The 16,593-nt window shown below is 37.6% G+C and overlaps 1 protein-coding gene across 1 annotated transcript in view; it reads right to left on the minus strand.

The window, feature by feature from the left end:
- CAP2 (cyclase associated actin cytoskeleton regulatory protein 2) overlaps positions 1–16,593 on the minus strand; it is a 144,992-nt gene that overhangs the window by 38,678 nt on the left and 89,721 nt on the right. Inside the window, exons 5-7 of the mRNA XM_033115558.1 lie at positions 13,170–13,313; positions 12,748–12,833; positions 9,073–9,178 (exon numbers count right to left, since the gene is read on the minus strand). Of these exons, the coding sequence (XP_032971449.1) occupies positions 9,073–9,178; positions 12,748–12,833; positions 13,170–13,313 (336 nt within the window). The remainder of the gene's footprint in view (positions 1–9,072; positions 9,179–12,747; positions 12,834–13,169; positions 13,314–16,593) is intronic.

Here is a 16,593-nt window from a genome sequence, read left to right on the forward strand (position 1 = left end):
TGAGGTGTGGTTACCCCACTGAGTGGAATTTACCCCAGCAGTTCTGATGACTGTTGAGACCACCCTTTGTGTGTGCCGCTTTGGGGCCTAATTGGGTGGTGTTCTGTTGTGGTCTGAACCCAAGCTCTAAGTGTGTTGGTTCTGGGGTCTCTTGGGAGGGGTTTTGGTGTAGGCCCAGGACACCCACTGCCTGTGACCAGCTGGGAACTACCTGGTAGGAGCAATAAAATGATCTGCAGTTGTTTGTTGCCTGTTTTAACCCTGGAGGTGGGTGGGAGAGGCCCCGCTGTGAATCAAGGATGTCTGCCACCAGTTTTGGTCCTGGGGTAGCTCTTCAAGAAGCCAGAACACAGCAAGGCCTCTGGCAACCTGCCACTCTCTTAAGGTTCAGCCCCTGATAAAATCTTGTGTGGTACATGAGTTGAATGAGGCAGGGTCTCAGGGACTCACTAGAGTGGGAAGAGTTGTGGTCACTAGGTTAATGTAGACTCTGGTTTGGTGCCAGTACTGAGCCTGGAGCTACTCACCAAAAGTTCCAGAGCACACCAAGGCCAGCTGTTGTCCGCCTGGGTCCTGGGGACTCCAATAGCTTTTTTTCCCCCCTACTTTTATTTTTTTTTCTGACTTTTTCTTTTTTATTAATTTCAGGTGTACAAAACAATGTAATAGCTAGACATTTACACCCCTCAAAAAGTGATAACCTCCCTCCCTCAATCTACTACCACTCTGATATCGAATGTAGCTGTTACAATTTCATTGACTCTATTCCCTATGTTGTTCTCCACATCCTGTGTGTGTGGAGGAATATATATATATATACACACATATATATGTAATTTTAATGTGTTCATGTGTATATATGTGTGTGTATATATATATGTGTGTATATATATATACACACACACACACACACACACACACACACACACACACACACACACACATATATATATAATTACAATTGACATTCAATATTATTCAGCTTCATTTTCAGGTTTACAGAACCGTGATCAGACATCTACACAATCTGTGAAGTGGTCTCTTCAATAAAACATGTGTCCAATAGTTTTTCAAGAAAGAGTACAATGTGGGCATGGCTTGGTTTTGGCTGAGAAAGTGCTGCTGGATTTGGGCAAGTTGGGTGGGGTGAGGTCTCAGTGAGTCAGCAGGGCCAAGCAGCAGAGCTCACCAGACAAATCAGATTCAGATTTGACCGTAAGCATAGAGGGAAGGCTCAACACATTAAAGATGATACCTGCCTGCCAGCTGCATGGGAGAAGGAGCTCACACAGGGAAATTGAAGTCCTCCAGCCTTCACCCCAAGGCCACACTCCTCATTCTGTTCCCCACATGCCTCTGACCATCCCTGAGTCATGGTCCCTCTGCTGGAGCCCAAGGTGAGTGCCTGCAAGTGAGTGAGTTTGTGTGCAGGCCCTTTAAGATGATGCCTGGATTTCCTGTAGCCTTCTGTCCCACCCAGATGGTCAGAATCCCCATTGTTTTTCACAACCAGATGTTGTGGGGGCTCCTATTCCCAGCATTAGTACTCTGGGTTGGGGAGGCCAGTGAGGGGCTGAGGTCTCTTGCTCCTCTGGGGGGAATTTCTGTGGCTGAGATAACCCTCCTAGTTCTCAACTGCCACATGGAAGTTTGGGGCTAGTTTGTGTCTCTGCCCCTCCTACCAGTCTCTACGTGGCTTCTTATTTATAGCCTTAATTATAAAACTTCTGATCAGCTAGACTTCAGATGGTTCTTCAGGTTGATTGTTCCATAATTTAGTTGTAATTTTAATGTATTCATGGAAGGAAGCAGGCACAGTGTTTATCTACTCTGACATTTTGCATCTCCTCTAGAATACTTTTCTGTAGACATTTATGTTTGACCTACACTTATTCTACTGGAGATATAGTGCAGGTAAAAATAAAATCCACAAATAATCCCCAAACTTGAAAAGGCAAAAATTGAAGCTATAAGCAGTAATCTATCAAATCAGACAACTGGTCAATAAATAATCAAGAAATCATTATACAAAACCTTCTTGCTCCTTAATTCTATAAACGTGCATCTACCTCCAATTCTCCAGAAACCACTTTCTAAAGGTCACTAATAAAATAGATGATGGCAGCCTTTTCCCAATCCTTACTCAACAATTGTCACAGTTGATAGTGGTAGCTAGTCTATCTTTCTTACAGCTTTGAGACTCTCGACTCTAGTTCTTTTATTTGTCTACTTGACTGATTAATGGTGTCCCCCAAGGTTTTATTTGTCCATTGTATTCTTTTTTTCTATCTTTTTGTGTACTTAACTATCATCTCTAGGTTTCCCCACCTTCATTCAGTGAATTTCAGAACTTCTTTTCACCTGCCTGCTACACCTTTCCACCTCAATGGACGTCTCACCCAAACACAACATGGCAAAAGCTCACGTGAATATTTTTCTTGCTCCTTTACTAACTCTTACTATTGATTTCCCTATTTTTATTGATGTTACTATTATTCCCCCAGACTTCTGGATTGGAAACTGTGGGTTTAGATTTGCTATCTCTCTCCCTCTCTTTTTGTGTCTCTTCCCTTTATCTTCCAACTCAGTGTCCACATGATCTCTTTTTTTGTATTGCCTTTGTTACACTCTAGGTCACATACAAATTACCCCACCCCTAACCATCCTCAAATCTCCTAACATATATGAGGACCTCTCATCTCTTCCATTTTCCATCTGTCTCACACAACTCCTAATCATTATTTATAGTGTGTAACTTTCTGCTCAGAAATCTATGGAGAAGGAAAAAAAAGCCCTGCACACCACATACAGACCAATCTTCTTAAGATAACACATAAGGATTTCACCATCTGGCCCCAATTTGCCTTTCTGGTCTCACCTATTGCCACATTCAGCTCTGGAAAACTACCAGCTTTTCTCTCAAAATACTCTGTTCATGTCCTATGTGCACGTGCTGAATTCTCTGCTAAGAATTGCCCTTTCCTTTACTGTCTGCCTAGGGAACTCCTACTCATCTTTCAAAACCCAAATCAAATGTCAGCCCCTTTTGCTGCCCTTACCCACCCAGGAGGAGTCTAATTAGCAAGGTTTATTTCCAACATAGCCTTGTATTGCTATTTATTTTTGTATCATAATTAAAGTTTTCTGCTTAATTGCAGAAACTGTAGCATACATATAATACCTGGTATGTGCTCTATACATGGTGGGTCGCAATAAATAGTTGCTAAATAAATGAATTATTAAATAAATGAATGAGTGAAAATGAATGATCTTCACTGAGTCTCCCTCAAGTTGGATTCCTTTGGTCCAACTTGAATACACTAGAGCAGTACTTTTCAAGCTTTAATATGCATATAAATCACCTGGGGAAATCTTGTTAAAATGCAGGATTTGATTCAGGTGGTCTGGGGTGGGGCCTGAGATTCTGCATTTCTACAAGTTTCCAGATTGCTGCAGGCCCAAGAGCCACACTGCACTACAGGACTGGGTGTCCCGCCATGTTTTCATGGTCTATGCTATTCCTTATGCTTTGGGTTTACCTGTAGCATACTACTTGCCCTATTCTGTCATGTTGTATTGTTATACTGTCTTCAGCTAAAATGTGAGTTTTAGTTGACAGAAACTATGTCTACTCTGTTATGTATCCATCTTTGTATTCTCAGCACCTTGCCCTGAATCTGGGGCATAGTAGGTGCTTAAGCATTGTTTAATTACATAGTCTCTTCTAGATGAACTCACTGCCATGTCCAACCTAACTCCATTATCTGTGTATTTGGAGCTCATTTGTTAGTCAATGACACTAACTAACTCCCTCTGAGCAGCCTGGATCTCTTCCATAGGAGAACAAAAGAAATTGGCCACCCAAAGCCCCTAAAGGGAGCTAAAAACCCAAGTGCAATTAAGCAGACTGAATGCAACTGTGGTCAGGTAGACTGATGAGTGCCACTTTCTCTAGCCATACAGGAGATCAGCTAACACACCATCCGAGGCTTTATCCATTCACTTTAATAAATCTAAGGCAGAGGTTTGGGACAAGTTTAAACTACTGTGTGTAAAAAGCTTGTATCACATGTACCTTGGACTTTTTGTGAAATAAATGTTTGTATACTCTGTCAAAAAATAGGAAAAATGATTATTAAATTTTTTCTTTAAAAATACATAAAATAATTCTGTTTTAAGTTGTAAATGAAAATTTAGATGTTAAATATTTGAGTTTTTGGTTGTTAAATCAAGAGGAAGCCAGAGAGGTCAGGAAGATTTGAAAACTTCAAGGCATACATATTTAATGACATGCTACAGTGTCTATGTTACTTATAATAAGTCAGAATACCTTCTGGCTGCATTTTAATTTAATCACAAGCAAACTTAAATGTTTGCTTTGTTAATGGACAGTTGGCCTTTACATTGAGAAATAGCCTGAAAAGAAATATCTACTTGGAGGAAAAGGAGTAATCTAAAGTGTCTTGCATGGAGAAAAATAAAACCCCACCTTGTCTATTACTGTAACCATTCCTAACTATTTGCATTTTCTGAAGGTTCAGGGGAGATTAGGATGGAAGACAATTGGTACATAGGATAGATTTTGTAAATCCACATTATTAACAGAAAGAATTATATCATTGTTACAAAAGACACTATACACATTCATTGATGTGCATTTGTATTCTACTCTACAGATAATTATACCCTGGTTGTTTCCAAAGCTAAAGTAATTTGGAAAGACATGTGAAGGAACAAGAATCTGTCAATGAGTTTAATACCAGTAAGTTAAGAAAACAACCACATTTTATTTTATGAAATTCTTTTCATGACCCTTTCCTGGTCAGATCCACACAGAACAGATTAATAGTTGGAATGTTGATCTAGACCATTCATAGAAAAAATCATTTTATGTCAATAGTTATAAGTGTAAAAATTAGGTCTTAGTCTTTTAGCTTTAGTTATCTGATTTGCAGGAACTACCAATGAATATTATAAGTCTGACAAACTGCAAGGGATAATAAATAACAGTGTCTCTGTTGGGTTCCTGCCAAAAGATCAATTTATTCTACAAAGTACATTTGAGACCTAACACTGAGAAAACTATGTAAATTAACATGGAAAAGCATTCCCAGCAATTAAACTAACTCAAAACTACAAGAAATTTCTGGTGGAGAGTCCTTTAGTCCATGGTCATATTGAAGAAAAACCGACTGGAATGAGAAGATTCCATTGGCCACAGTAAATGTAACAAGAAATTCCAGACAGATTACTCCACAGCTGCTTCCCCCAAACACACACCCCCATCTCCATGCCAGCACACATACACACACACACACACACACACACACACACACACATACACAGAAACACCTTCTCCCCAATCACTGTCCTGAAATATCGCTGGCCTGAAAGTTTTACATTTCGCTGTGACAACTAAAGGGAGCAACAGTTGTCTGACACAGCTGCAGTCTGAACACAAAGGTTAGGAGGTGGGAGTAGTCAAATACAGTTCCAAGTGCTAACTCGGGGGGAATGATTCTTTCTTAGAACGATGTACCCTTGGGAACTCAGAGTCTCCAGCAACATGCAGTTGGTCACTAAAAACCCCATAGAGCGCAAATCTCAAAATCCAATTTGAAAAAAGAAAATGTTACTTAAAATATGTGAAATGTAGATTTTTATATTAACTATAATTTTAAAAAGAATATTTTGTAATAGTTTTTTTTTATAACCTCAAAATCTCAAATCTTAGAAGAAGAGGACAAAAACGTCAGAAAATATGTTTCTATGAATATGTCTTAAAGCTTATCAAATGATTCTGTACCTATGATGTTATTTCTGAACTAACATTTTCTTACCATAATCATTCCTCACTTTTAACATCTGGCCAAAACTTTATAGTACCACTCTTCCATTAAAGAGAGGAAGTAGATGCTCTGTCTTAGAGTGATTACCATTTTGAATACAATTTCCTGTATAATAGTATGTTAGGTTACTACAAGTTTTTTGTGGTGCATGTAGAGTATTGCATTGACTGTCCATTAAGATGGAATGTGATCCTTAAAACTTCTGAATATTGTGGTATCAAAGAACACAAACACCACATCTTTCTACATTCTTTTCGGATCCTTATCATTTTATCCATACATACTTTTTACATAGTTGTAATCAGTGAGCAAATAAATGAAATTATTTTCTTTTTTTTTTCTTCCCAAATTCCATTTAATCAGATAATTCTAAGAGTCCTTTTCCTTTTCTTTGCAAGAATGCTGTGATTCTGGCTATAATTGTTTATCATTCATTTTGCTGGTTTGTCAACCGACCATAGTAAGTAAGGAGAAATTAGTTTGATTTATTCTGTGGATAGTTTTGGAATCTTTTAAATAGTTTTTAATATTTTAAATAGAAATTTAGATTTAAAATTAAAACTACAATTTTTGTAATATACTTTTAGTTTTTTTTACCCCAACTCTTAGAAGAGGACAAAAATATAAGGAAATATGTCTCTATTCATATGTTTTAAAGCTTGTCAAAAGATTTTGTACATATGATGTTATCTCTGAACCAACATTTTCTTACAATACTCATTCCTCACTTTTAATATCTGACCAAAACGTGATCATACTACTCTTTCATTTAAGAAGTGAAGTAGATACTCTGCTTTATAATGGTTATTATTTTGAATAGAATTTTTCCATAGCATGACATGTGCTCAATAAATAATAGGTGTCATTATTATTATGGCAATGCTGCCCAATGCATGCTCTAAGGGTCATTTATGTTTTGTATAACTATAACATTTGTGTCTTATAACATGTTTTTCAAAATGTGGGATGTAATCCATTAGTGGGTTGTGAAATCAATTTCGTGGGTCTCAGCCAGAATTTTATAAAAAATGAAATAAAATAGAAAAGAAAACATCTGAATGCATTTCATGTGGTGAGATAAAATACTGTTTTGTGAAACTTGTTTTAGTATTGTGGGTAGGATGTATGTGTGGATAAAATGTACTTCTTACTATGGATTGTCTTAAAAGTTTGAAAGTCACTATTAAAGGCATATATTTGTAATGAACATAATGGAAATATAAGTATTCACTCTAGAACAAAGGAAAACAACCACATTTATTTTTCTATAATTAATAATCAATTCTTTTTTATATTCAAAACACAATTACTCAGCTCTGTATATTGCATTAAAAGTATTCAAGCCATTTAAAAATAATTTTCTATTCATTTTCCATGGGCACCATTAGTGAAATAATAGGCTAGCATTTGTTGACATGATTATTTTCCACAAATGGATTCTCATTTGTTTTCCATTTATCTACCATGAAATAATAATATATCCAAGGACTTTTGATGCTTACTTTGTTATGCTCTCATGATGATCTACCTCCATGGTGAACATGTGACAATTCTCCTTTATGACAAATTGATTTATTACAAAACAGCATCTCATTGGAAATGTATGAAAAATAATTCCAATTAGTCTACACAAACACCCACCCATATCCACACATACCCTCTGTATTAAACCCCTTCAAATGTTTATGAACTCTCTTCTCAGAAATCATAATATTGTAGGCAAAAGGAAAATAATCAACTTAGTTGTTGTGTCTTGCACTGTGCATTTCAACTTATGGAAAAAATAGGCAAAGTAGAAAATAAAAAGAAGACTCAGTCTTTAGGGGTCAATGTTAACTTTGTACAAGTATTGGGGAACAAATGCAGACGTCCCACACTCCCTTGAAAAATCACAAACTCTGCCTTGGTGTTAAGCCAATTCTACTGACATCAACATTCAGAACGAGGGTTAGGTGCTGGAGTAAGGCTATCAGGAGAGTGTGAGTTCTACCATTGAACAGAATTCACAAATATGAAATTCACTAGTTCATCTTCTCAGTGCTTACTCTGACCAAAGAAAGGTAATATTCATTTCTAACGGAAGGGATTTTTCCATAAGAAGCACTTCCCAAACAAGTTTGCTGTCTTAAAAGGGCAAGGAAAATTCTAATAGACCCCTAATTCACAATTTAGTCCAAACTACTTACTGAGTACCAGATACTGTGCTAGGAGCTGAAGACAGAGATGAGTTTCCAGTAGAGGGAGAGAGCTCCAAAAGCACACAAAAATTTATAATTCTATATGCTAAGGGCTATGACTGAGGTATACTAAAGCTTTGAAGGAGACAGGGAGGAGGGCCATTCCAGATGGGGAGCTGATGGAGATCAATGGAAATTTCTTAAAGAGGTAGTGATGAAGCTGACAAGAGGACGGGGTACTTTTCCCAGGGAACGCAGATCATGCAGCATGATATTTGTTTGGGACATTGCAATAAAGGCTAAACCACATAAAATTTGAAAAATTTGAAACAACAACAAAATTGGATTTGGTTCGACCTAAGCATTGCATGTGTTCAGGATTCCATAAGTAGTTTGGCAGTGCTGGGTAGAAGCAAGACAAGGGAAGATAGGAGAGAAGGCTGAAGAAGAGGAGAAAGGTCAGATCAATATCTCACGTGGGAATTAAAGTGGCAACAGACACAGGCTGAGATTTTAACCTAGGACTAGAATATCACACAAAGTACTAGAATTGCCTAAGCGTTAAAAAATATTCAACAAACCTTAAAACAACAAAAGTGAAATCAAAAACATTAAAAAAGACATTTTATTCATTATTCTGTCTTCTTAAAATAATAATTTCAAAACGTCCTGTATCCTTCAATTTTTATCACAGTTTCTTAATGTACTCGTATATGTCATTTTAATACTCAAACTTTTGCATTCTATCACTTAGCTGACTAGTAAATCATTTCCCATGTAATTATTATATTATTTTTAATGGCTGTAGATTATTTCATTGTATTCTTACCATTGACAACTTAATCATTTTCTTTCTGTATGTCATGTAGGCAGTTTCCACATTTCCCTATGACAAATGGCATTTTCATAAATGGTTTCTACTTATATGTGTATTTCATCTTATGCTTTCCTTGAAATAAATTCTAAAGTGTAAGATTATTAGGCGACCGGGAAAGAATATTTTTATGGTGTTTTGTTACCCAGGTGGAAGAGGACTTGGTACTTACTGTTTTGCTCCAGGTAAGGCCTGTAGTGTGGTGTTCCTTGATGTATGCTTGAAGCTCACTCCAAATGTTCAAATATGACTTCACCCAATCCACATGGCGCAAATCGCTTTGTTATAAAAAAAATAAGTGTTAGGATCTAAAACAAAATTTAAAAAAAAATTGGGGGTGGGGGACATGGTAATCCAGTAACTAAGGCTCCGTATGACCCTGGAGCAATCGTCTTTCTAGTCCAGTCACCAGGAACCAATTCCAAAGAGAACCTTGTAAGGAAGGTGGTCCAGGTCTCTGCTGAGAAATGCTGAATGCCCTGATCACCAGTAGAACAGAGAGGTTCACAAAGGGGAACCCCACAGAACCAAACCAACTCGGGCTATGTGTCCTCATGTCACCTCTCATGGGGAGATGAATGTGGAGTTTCTTTCTGTATCGCTTTCTGTATTTCTTTCTGTATTGCTTCTGATGCGAAATGAAAAACAATGTGCTTTCAGGAAGAAGAATGGTATTAAAAAGAAAAAAAGTTCTTCGGTTTGTTTTCTAATGATTTGGTTGAATTATTCAGTTGAAAGTGTAACCACATTAGAGAATTTTAGACTGGCAAGGAAGTTGTAAGAAAAACGCTTTCCTAGAAATGGATAACATTAATACTTCTGAAGGGATATTCACTTAAATTACCTTTATTTGATAATCATAATGACTATGCAAGCTAGGCAGGGTATTATCAGTATTTTTAGCCCAATTTTACTCAACCAAGATATAATAAAATGCTTACCTTTCATAACAGGATTAGCATATAGGATTGAGAACAACTGTTAACAAATATTAAACTTATGATAGGCAAAAACAGTTGCATTTCCTTTGGAAAATTTTCACGTACTCGTACACATTTTTTTCACTTTGAATGAAATAGTAAATGAAAAAATAATGAAATATCAGTCAACAAAATTTTAATCATGAACCTGGGTCATTATTCTGAAGACAATCACTAAAGGAAATCTCTATTATTAAAACTCTTGTCAATAATTACTTTTCTCTGGAGATATTTTGTTTTGTTGTCTTTGAAAAAGCTCCAAGTACCACCAGTTTAGAATCCCATTATATTAAGTCATGCCATTTAAGAAAAGTGAAATGGGGGAACTGAAGTCATAATTATTCACCTCTTTAAGAGGAAAAAACATGAGTGCAGTTTTATTCTACATTTTTATATTTGCTGCTTATATGAAACAAATCTGTGAAAAATCTCACCATCACTTTCTCTCACTTTCCCAGTTAAAATCAAAAAGGCTAAGTGTGGGGTCATAGATCTCTCACATCAGTTTCCTTATCCTATGAGGTTTTCTGAGGGTCTCAGTACAGAGCCCTGAACATATATAACTGCTATTATTAGAGCACTAAAATCATTTCAAAATGAATTACACACATACTTCTATATGTAGTTATTTAATACATATATGTGCATATGTACACATGTATATGTTCATACAATATACACATATGTCTGTAGGCATTATAGAAATAGCAGGCTGTGTGTTCAATATACTTCCTATTAAAAAATTTAACAAGCAATGAAGTCCAAATATGCGTAGTTAAATTCATTTTCCTTTTAACTATCACAGTATGATTTTTGACTTGAAAACATTTCTAGCAAAACTTGTAATAAGGAATAACAATATGGCATCTTTTAGCCTGAAGTTGGTCTCTGAGAAAACACATTGAGCAGGACCCAACTACACTTCAGGAGCTGCAAACCCATCCTCAGTTTTCACTTCCCCTGGAAGAAGCTATGGTAAGTGCACGTGATTATAATGATTATGACTCAGAGAAGCCAAACCTCTATAAAGTCAAAATAATTAACTTAGCCTACTCATTTATTGAAAAAGAGCCAAACAACCAGTCAAGCCAGTCATAAGGGCTGCACAGATGCAGACTCCACTGTTCACAGTCCTTGTGTTTAAACCACAAAGAAGCCTGACTCAACTCCTTTACCCACAGGCCTGTCTGCCCATAGGCAGCAATGAGTGGCAGAGACTGCAGTGTCCTGCAGCCAGCACTGAGCTCTCAGAGTAAGGCACAGCTGGTGTGATGTGCTGATAAATGGGTGTTAAATAAGTGGTGTGCGGTATTCTGCTTCTGTCAGGTGCCACCCCTGGAAGCCAAGTGGCTTAGGACTGGTCTGACTACTTATGGAAGCAAAGTGAATGAATCCACACTTGTAGCTGCATTTCCCCAGCATATTACACAGTCTTCAGGTGGTCCATTAAGAATAATTGAGTTGTCCTTGATACTGCCAGGAGTACGTTTTCTACTCAATAGTTGACATGGAGGGACAAATACTGGACTCTACTTGGGTGTGTACAAAAACGTGGACAACCACCACCCTACTTACTATGCTTCCACATGGAAGGAATCACTCATACCTAAGGCCCCAATATAACCTCAATTAGAGACTGGGAGGAGAAAGGAGCTGATGACCTGAGATAAAAACAAAAATGGCCTTCAAGCGTGATATGAAAAAAAGTAGAGGCCTATGGGATGCCTAAGGTGTCCTGAATGGGCATGTATAGGTCGTGTCTGTGCATCCTGAAAGAAAACTAAGTACAGGAGATTTTTTATGATGTGGAAGTCACTTTGGGTGAATGTTCATGCCGATACTTTTATACCCAGGTTTCATAACTTAAATTTGTTCTTTCCTGAACTGTTATTTTTATGTGAGAGTGGCTGTCTTACAATTCTGATGCTTTTTCTCATTCATATCGCACAATTCTATAGACTAATACAACATGGCGACATTTGGAGTTGTATCATTGGACACAGTTGCCTCAACCATAGTTCTCTGGGTGCAGGAAGTGTGTTGCTGGGTATAATTGTCTTCACCAAAGTTCCTTCAGTGTGGAGGAGGAAAGAGGCATGCTGATATCTCCCAAAGCTGCCCTTCTTAAAAGCTACAAGACCTGTTTTGCTAACATGGAATGACTAAACTCTATGAAAGGAATTTAAGAGACATTTTCCTGGATATTCATGTCTAGCATCCTCCATTTGGTCCCATTTTCAATTCTAATCTCATTTTAAGTCTCTCTAGGATCAATTATTTGTGCTGTAGAACACCATGACTTTTTAAAGCTGGTTCGTCGAGCAGGCAAAATCCCTTGATTCAGACTCACCTGTACTCCCAACAGCCCTGTGAATGGTTGTTATAACTGTCTCTCTGTCCACCGCAATTGTATTTCATCTTAATGCAATCTCTCTTCTCATTGGTTTGTCTCATCTCATTTCCATACTTCATTTCCTGATTCCTCCTTTCTTCTCTCTGCTCACCCACCAACTCTATTTTGACAATGTTAAAGTTTTGTGACCATATAGGGCTGGTCCATCACAAACCATCACAGAGCTCTCTCATTATTGTGCGAATATATAATAGATAACGTGCATTCAAGTGGAGAGATTTTATTCAATTAGGAGAGAATTGAGGCAGACTTTCTAAAACACATACATTATCTGGATAACAGATTTCACTTTCCACTTTGCTTTACCTGCAAAGATAGGATTTTTCTTTCAACACTTGTTGTAAACTAGTTAAGAGTCTTTGAAAGAAATCATTAATGAACTATATTAAAATTTAGGAACAGATGTCTAATAAGCAATCACCTGAAATTTTGGTCAGTAAAAGAAGGTACATACCTGTGTTTGTAGTCCTTTAAAACCCTGTTAGTGTAAAAGGTGGCAGCATCATTCATCTCCTTGACATAAGGACCGGGTTTGGGAGACTGAGAGAACGGGACCATCACCCAAGCATAGGAAAAAAAAAAAAAAAGAGAATAAGAAAGAAAATGCCCTAAAGAAGAAGAAAAGCAATGGACATGTTGACTCAAAAGCTAGAGGCAAATTTTGCTCTGTAAAGATCGATCAAACACTTTCCACATCTTAGAACACAGAGCACTGAACTTTGAATAGGGTAAGAAAGAGCTGATGCAATCAGCCTGTCCAGAATCTTCCTTCAGTGTAACAGACAGAAGACAAAGGAGCCTGAAGGTAGCTATGGATTCTCTTAAATACTCCCAAAGTGTGACAAGGTACAGGGGCAACCCTGCATCTGGACTCACCACAGCTATCCACCCCAGAGCAGGGATGCTTTCACTGACAGCCGAGAGATGGTTAAACATTGCACTGCCCCGGTTCCTTTCTCTGAAAGTTTGGATTTCCTGGATCTTTTCCGATATTGGTTTCAGAAGTGCAGCCACATCATTCTGTAAGCAAACATTGAGCACTGTTACTGAGAACAGAACTGAAGTGGACACCTCCCTCCATGTTGGCCTGCGGGGGCGTACTCAGGATTTGCCATTTGTTGGGGCTTTCCGAATAGAATGGATTTTTCTTTTTTTTTTTTTTTTTTTTTGTTATGGTAAGACTGTATTTTCATTCTCAGAAGTATGAAAATTGCACTTAGTTTTAACATTATTAACGCTGTCTCCCGGGACATGTAAAATCCCCCAGCATATGATACAGCCCCTGTTGTAGAGAATCCTGCATGGAACAGACTGAAATTGAGTATGGATCAGTTATATTTTCAAATGGCATTCATAGATCACACGCTGCAATAACACAGGTCTAAAATCAGGGTTGGGTGAGAGGTTAGTAAAAGTTTATCTTCCTATTCCTGTGGGAAAATGATGTGTGGGAGGGTCCTTGCTTTTTCCAGAGTTACCATAATCCATATGAAAAAGTGGAAATCGTTCATGGAGGCTCTTTTTAAGAAAATGTGATGGCTTATGATATTTACAGTTACCTTCCTCTGGTTTGGCTTTCTACAATGCCCGGGTCAGCGTGGCTGATGACTTCTGATCACTCTCACTTCTGATTAATTCAAAAATTGACCTCTCTAGCTATACAAAAAGGACTTTCAAAATTGTGTGAGCTGAGTTATGAAGTATCACAGAGATAGGTGCTTGTAACATCTCCCCATCCACCCTCTCAGCATTTTCTACTTTCTTTGGTTTTGAAGAGCAGATATAAGGGTTACCTAATTGTGTGTGTGTGTGTGTGTGTGTGCGCGCGCGCTCCAAAGAAATAGCAACAGTCTTGTACTCCAGTTTTGTAAAACCAGTTGAAGAGGCTTTAGCAGTACTTTACTAAATCTTGTTTGCAGGAAATAAAAAAAGCCCCTTACAGCTCTTCAATTTCTCTAATCCAGACTTCAGAGCAAAGGTTGCAGCACTGGCTACATATTGAAATCACCCGTGAGTTTTCAAAAACAGAAGCCTGGGTCCCACCCCCAGAAAATCTGATTTAATTGGTCTGGAGGTGACCTGGGTTGGGGGACCCCAGGTGTAGATTTTAATCACTGCTATGGTGGTAGCTTAACACCCCCAAAGTAATTTCTACCAGGGGCAGCAAACCACTAGGGAAAAATCATGTTCAGCTGCAGCAGCTTCCAGACCTCGCTTCTCCTTCTTGACCCTTATATATACTCTCCCCTAAAAGAAATGTTGTTTGTAAGGGCTTTGGTATTAGAATAACCTTAGTTCAAATCTCAGCTCTGCCACTTCCTACCGTGTTTCCCCAAAGATAAGACCTAACCAGAAAAATAAGCCCTAGCATGATTTTTCAGGATGACATCCCCTGAACGTAAGCCCTAATGCGTCTTTTGGAGCAAAAATTAATATAAGACCCGGTCTTATTTTCGGGGAAACGTGGTACCTATGGGGCCTTGAGCAAATTACATATCAGAGCCTTGGTCTCTCATACGTAAATCTGAGATAATAATACTTACTGCCTTTAAGGAGATATGGCACTTTAAACCTCTGGCATATTAAACATGGGAGGTACACAACAGGTGGAAGTGATTATTATTATTATTATTATGATTATGAAATTAGCCCAGACTGAGATAAAAAGGATTTCTCCTGTAATATGTGATATTCATTTGTTTCAAATAGATGAGTATGTATTTTTTCAATTTTTAAAATTTTCAATTACACCTGATATTCAATATTATATTAGTTTCAGGTATATAGCATTGTGGTTAGACACTTCTATAACTTACGAAGTAATCTCCCCAATAAATCTAGTAGCCACTGACACCATACATAGTTATTACAATATTATTGACTGTATTCCCTATGCTGTACTTTACACCTCCATGAATATTTTGTAACTGCCAATTTGTACTTCTTAATCCCTTCACTTTTTTCACCCAGACCTCCAACCCTTTCCTATCTGGCAACCATCAGTTTGCTCTCCGTATCTGTGATTTTGTTTCTCTTTTGTTTGTTTATTTTGTTTTTTAGATTCCACATATAAGTGAAATTATGTGGTATTTGTTTTTCTCTGTCTTACTTCACTTGGCATAAGAACCTCTAGGTCCATCCATGTTGTCGCAAATGATAAGATTTCATTTTTTTTATGTCTGAGTAATATTCTATTGTATATATGTACCACCTCTTCTTTATTCTTTCCTCTATCGATGGACAGTTAGGTTGCTTCCACATCTTGGCTATTATAAATAATGCTGCAATGAACATACCTTTTTGAATTAGTGAAATCTTTTGGATTTCTTCGGATAAATACCCAGAAGTGAGATTGCTGGGTCATATGGTAGTTCTATTTTTATTTTTTTGAGGAACTTCCATACTGTTTTCCATAGTGGCTGCACTAATTTGCAATCCCACCAACAGTGCACAAGGGTTCCATTTTCTTCACATCCTTGTCAACACTTGTTGTTTGATTTATTGATGATAGCCATTCTGACAGGTATGAGGTGGTATCTCATTGTGGTTTTTATTTGCACTTCTCTGATGATGATAACTGTGTACTTAAGATAAGAGAGGCCCCAAATAAAATCCACATAGGCTAACACGATTTTAGGATTACAGGAGTCTAAATTGGGTCATCTAGTTCAGCTTTTGACAGACTCAATCAAGTAGGTCACAATCAGTATTTTAAAAAATACAAGAGGAAATATTAGAGGACATTCACATGTAGTAAGGGTGGGTATTTTATGAACACTTGTTTCAGTTATGTAGGATGTGCATGGACACGTGTGTGTGTGTGTATACTGGGCTGCAAAATAAAATGTATACCTTATTATGAATTTCAGTCTAGAAGTTTGGGACATGTGGATTTAATCCAATTCTCCCCTTTTTCATAATTGGAATACAAGCTCAGGCAGATTACTAAATCAAGATCAGCTACCAAGTGTTAGTAGAGCTGGAGCTAGAACCCAAGACAGAGAAGCTGTGACACCCCAAGACACTTCTCTATATTGGATACTCATAAAATTACAGTTAGCTCTCTATACACAGGCTTGTTTTCTGTCAACAAGACTAGGGAAAGGTATTGTGAAGAGATTAAGGGCTCAGGTCTGGAAAGAGAACACTTGGGTTCAAGTCCTTGCTATCCAGTATGTCCACTGACTGTAGGACTTTCCACAAATTACCAAAGGTATCTACCATTCCATGACCTCATCTGCAAAACAATGTCGATAATGGTACCCACTTCCCAGGGCTGTTGTGAGGTGTAAAGGAGAGA

Source organism: Rhinolophus ferrumequinum, chromosome 9 (assembly GCF_004115265.2).
Source record: "Rhinolophus ferrumequinum isolate MPI-CBG mRhiFer1 chromosome 9, mRhiFer1_v1.p, whole genome shotgun sequence".
Classification (NCBI taxonomy): domain Eukaryota; kingdom Metazoa; phylum Chordata; class Mammalia; order Chiroptera; family Rhinolophidae; genus Rhinolophus; species Rhinolophus ferrumequinum.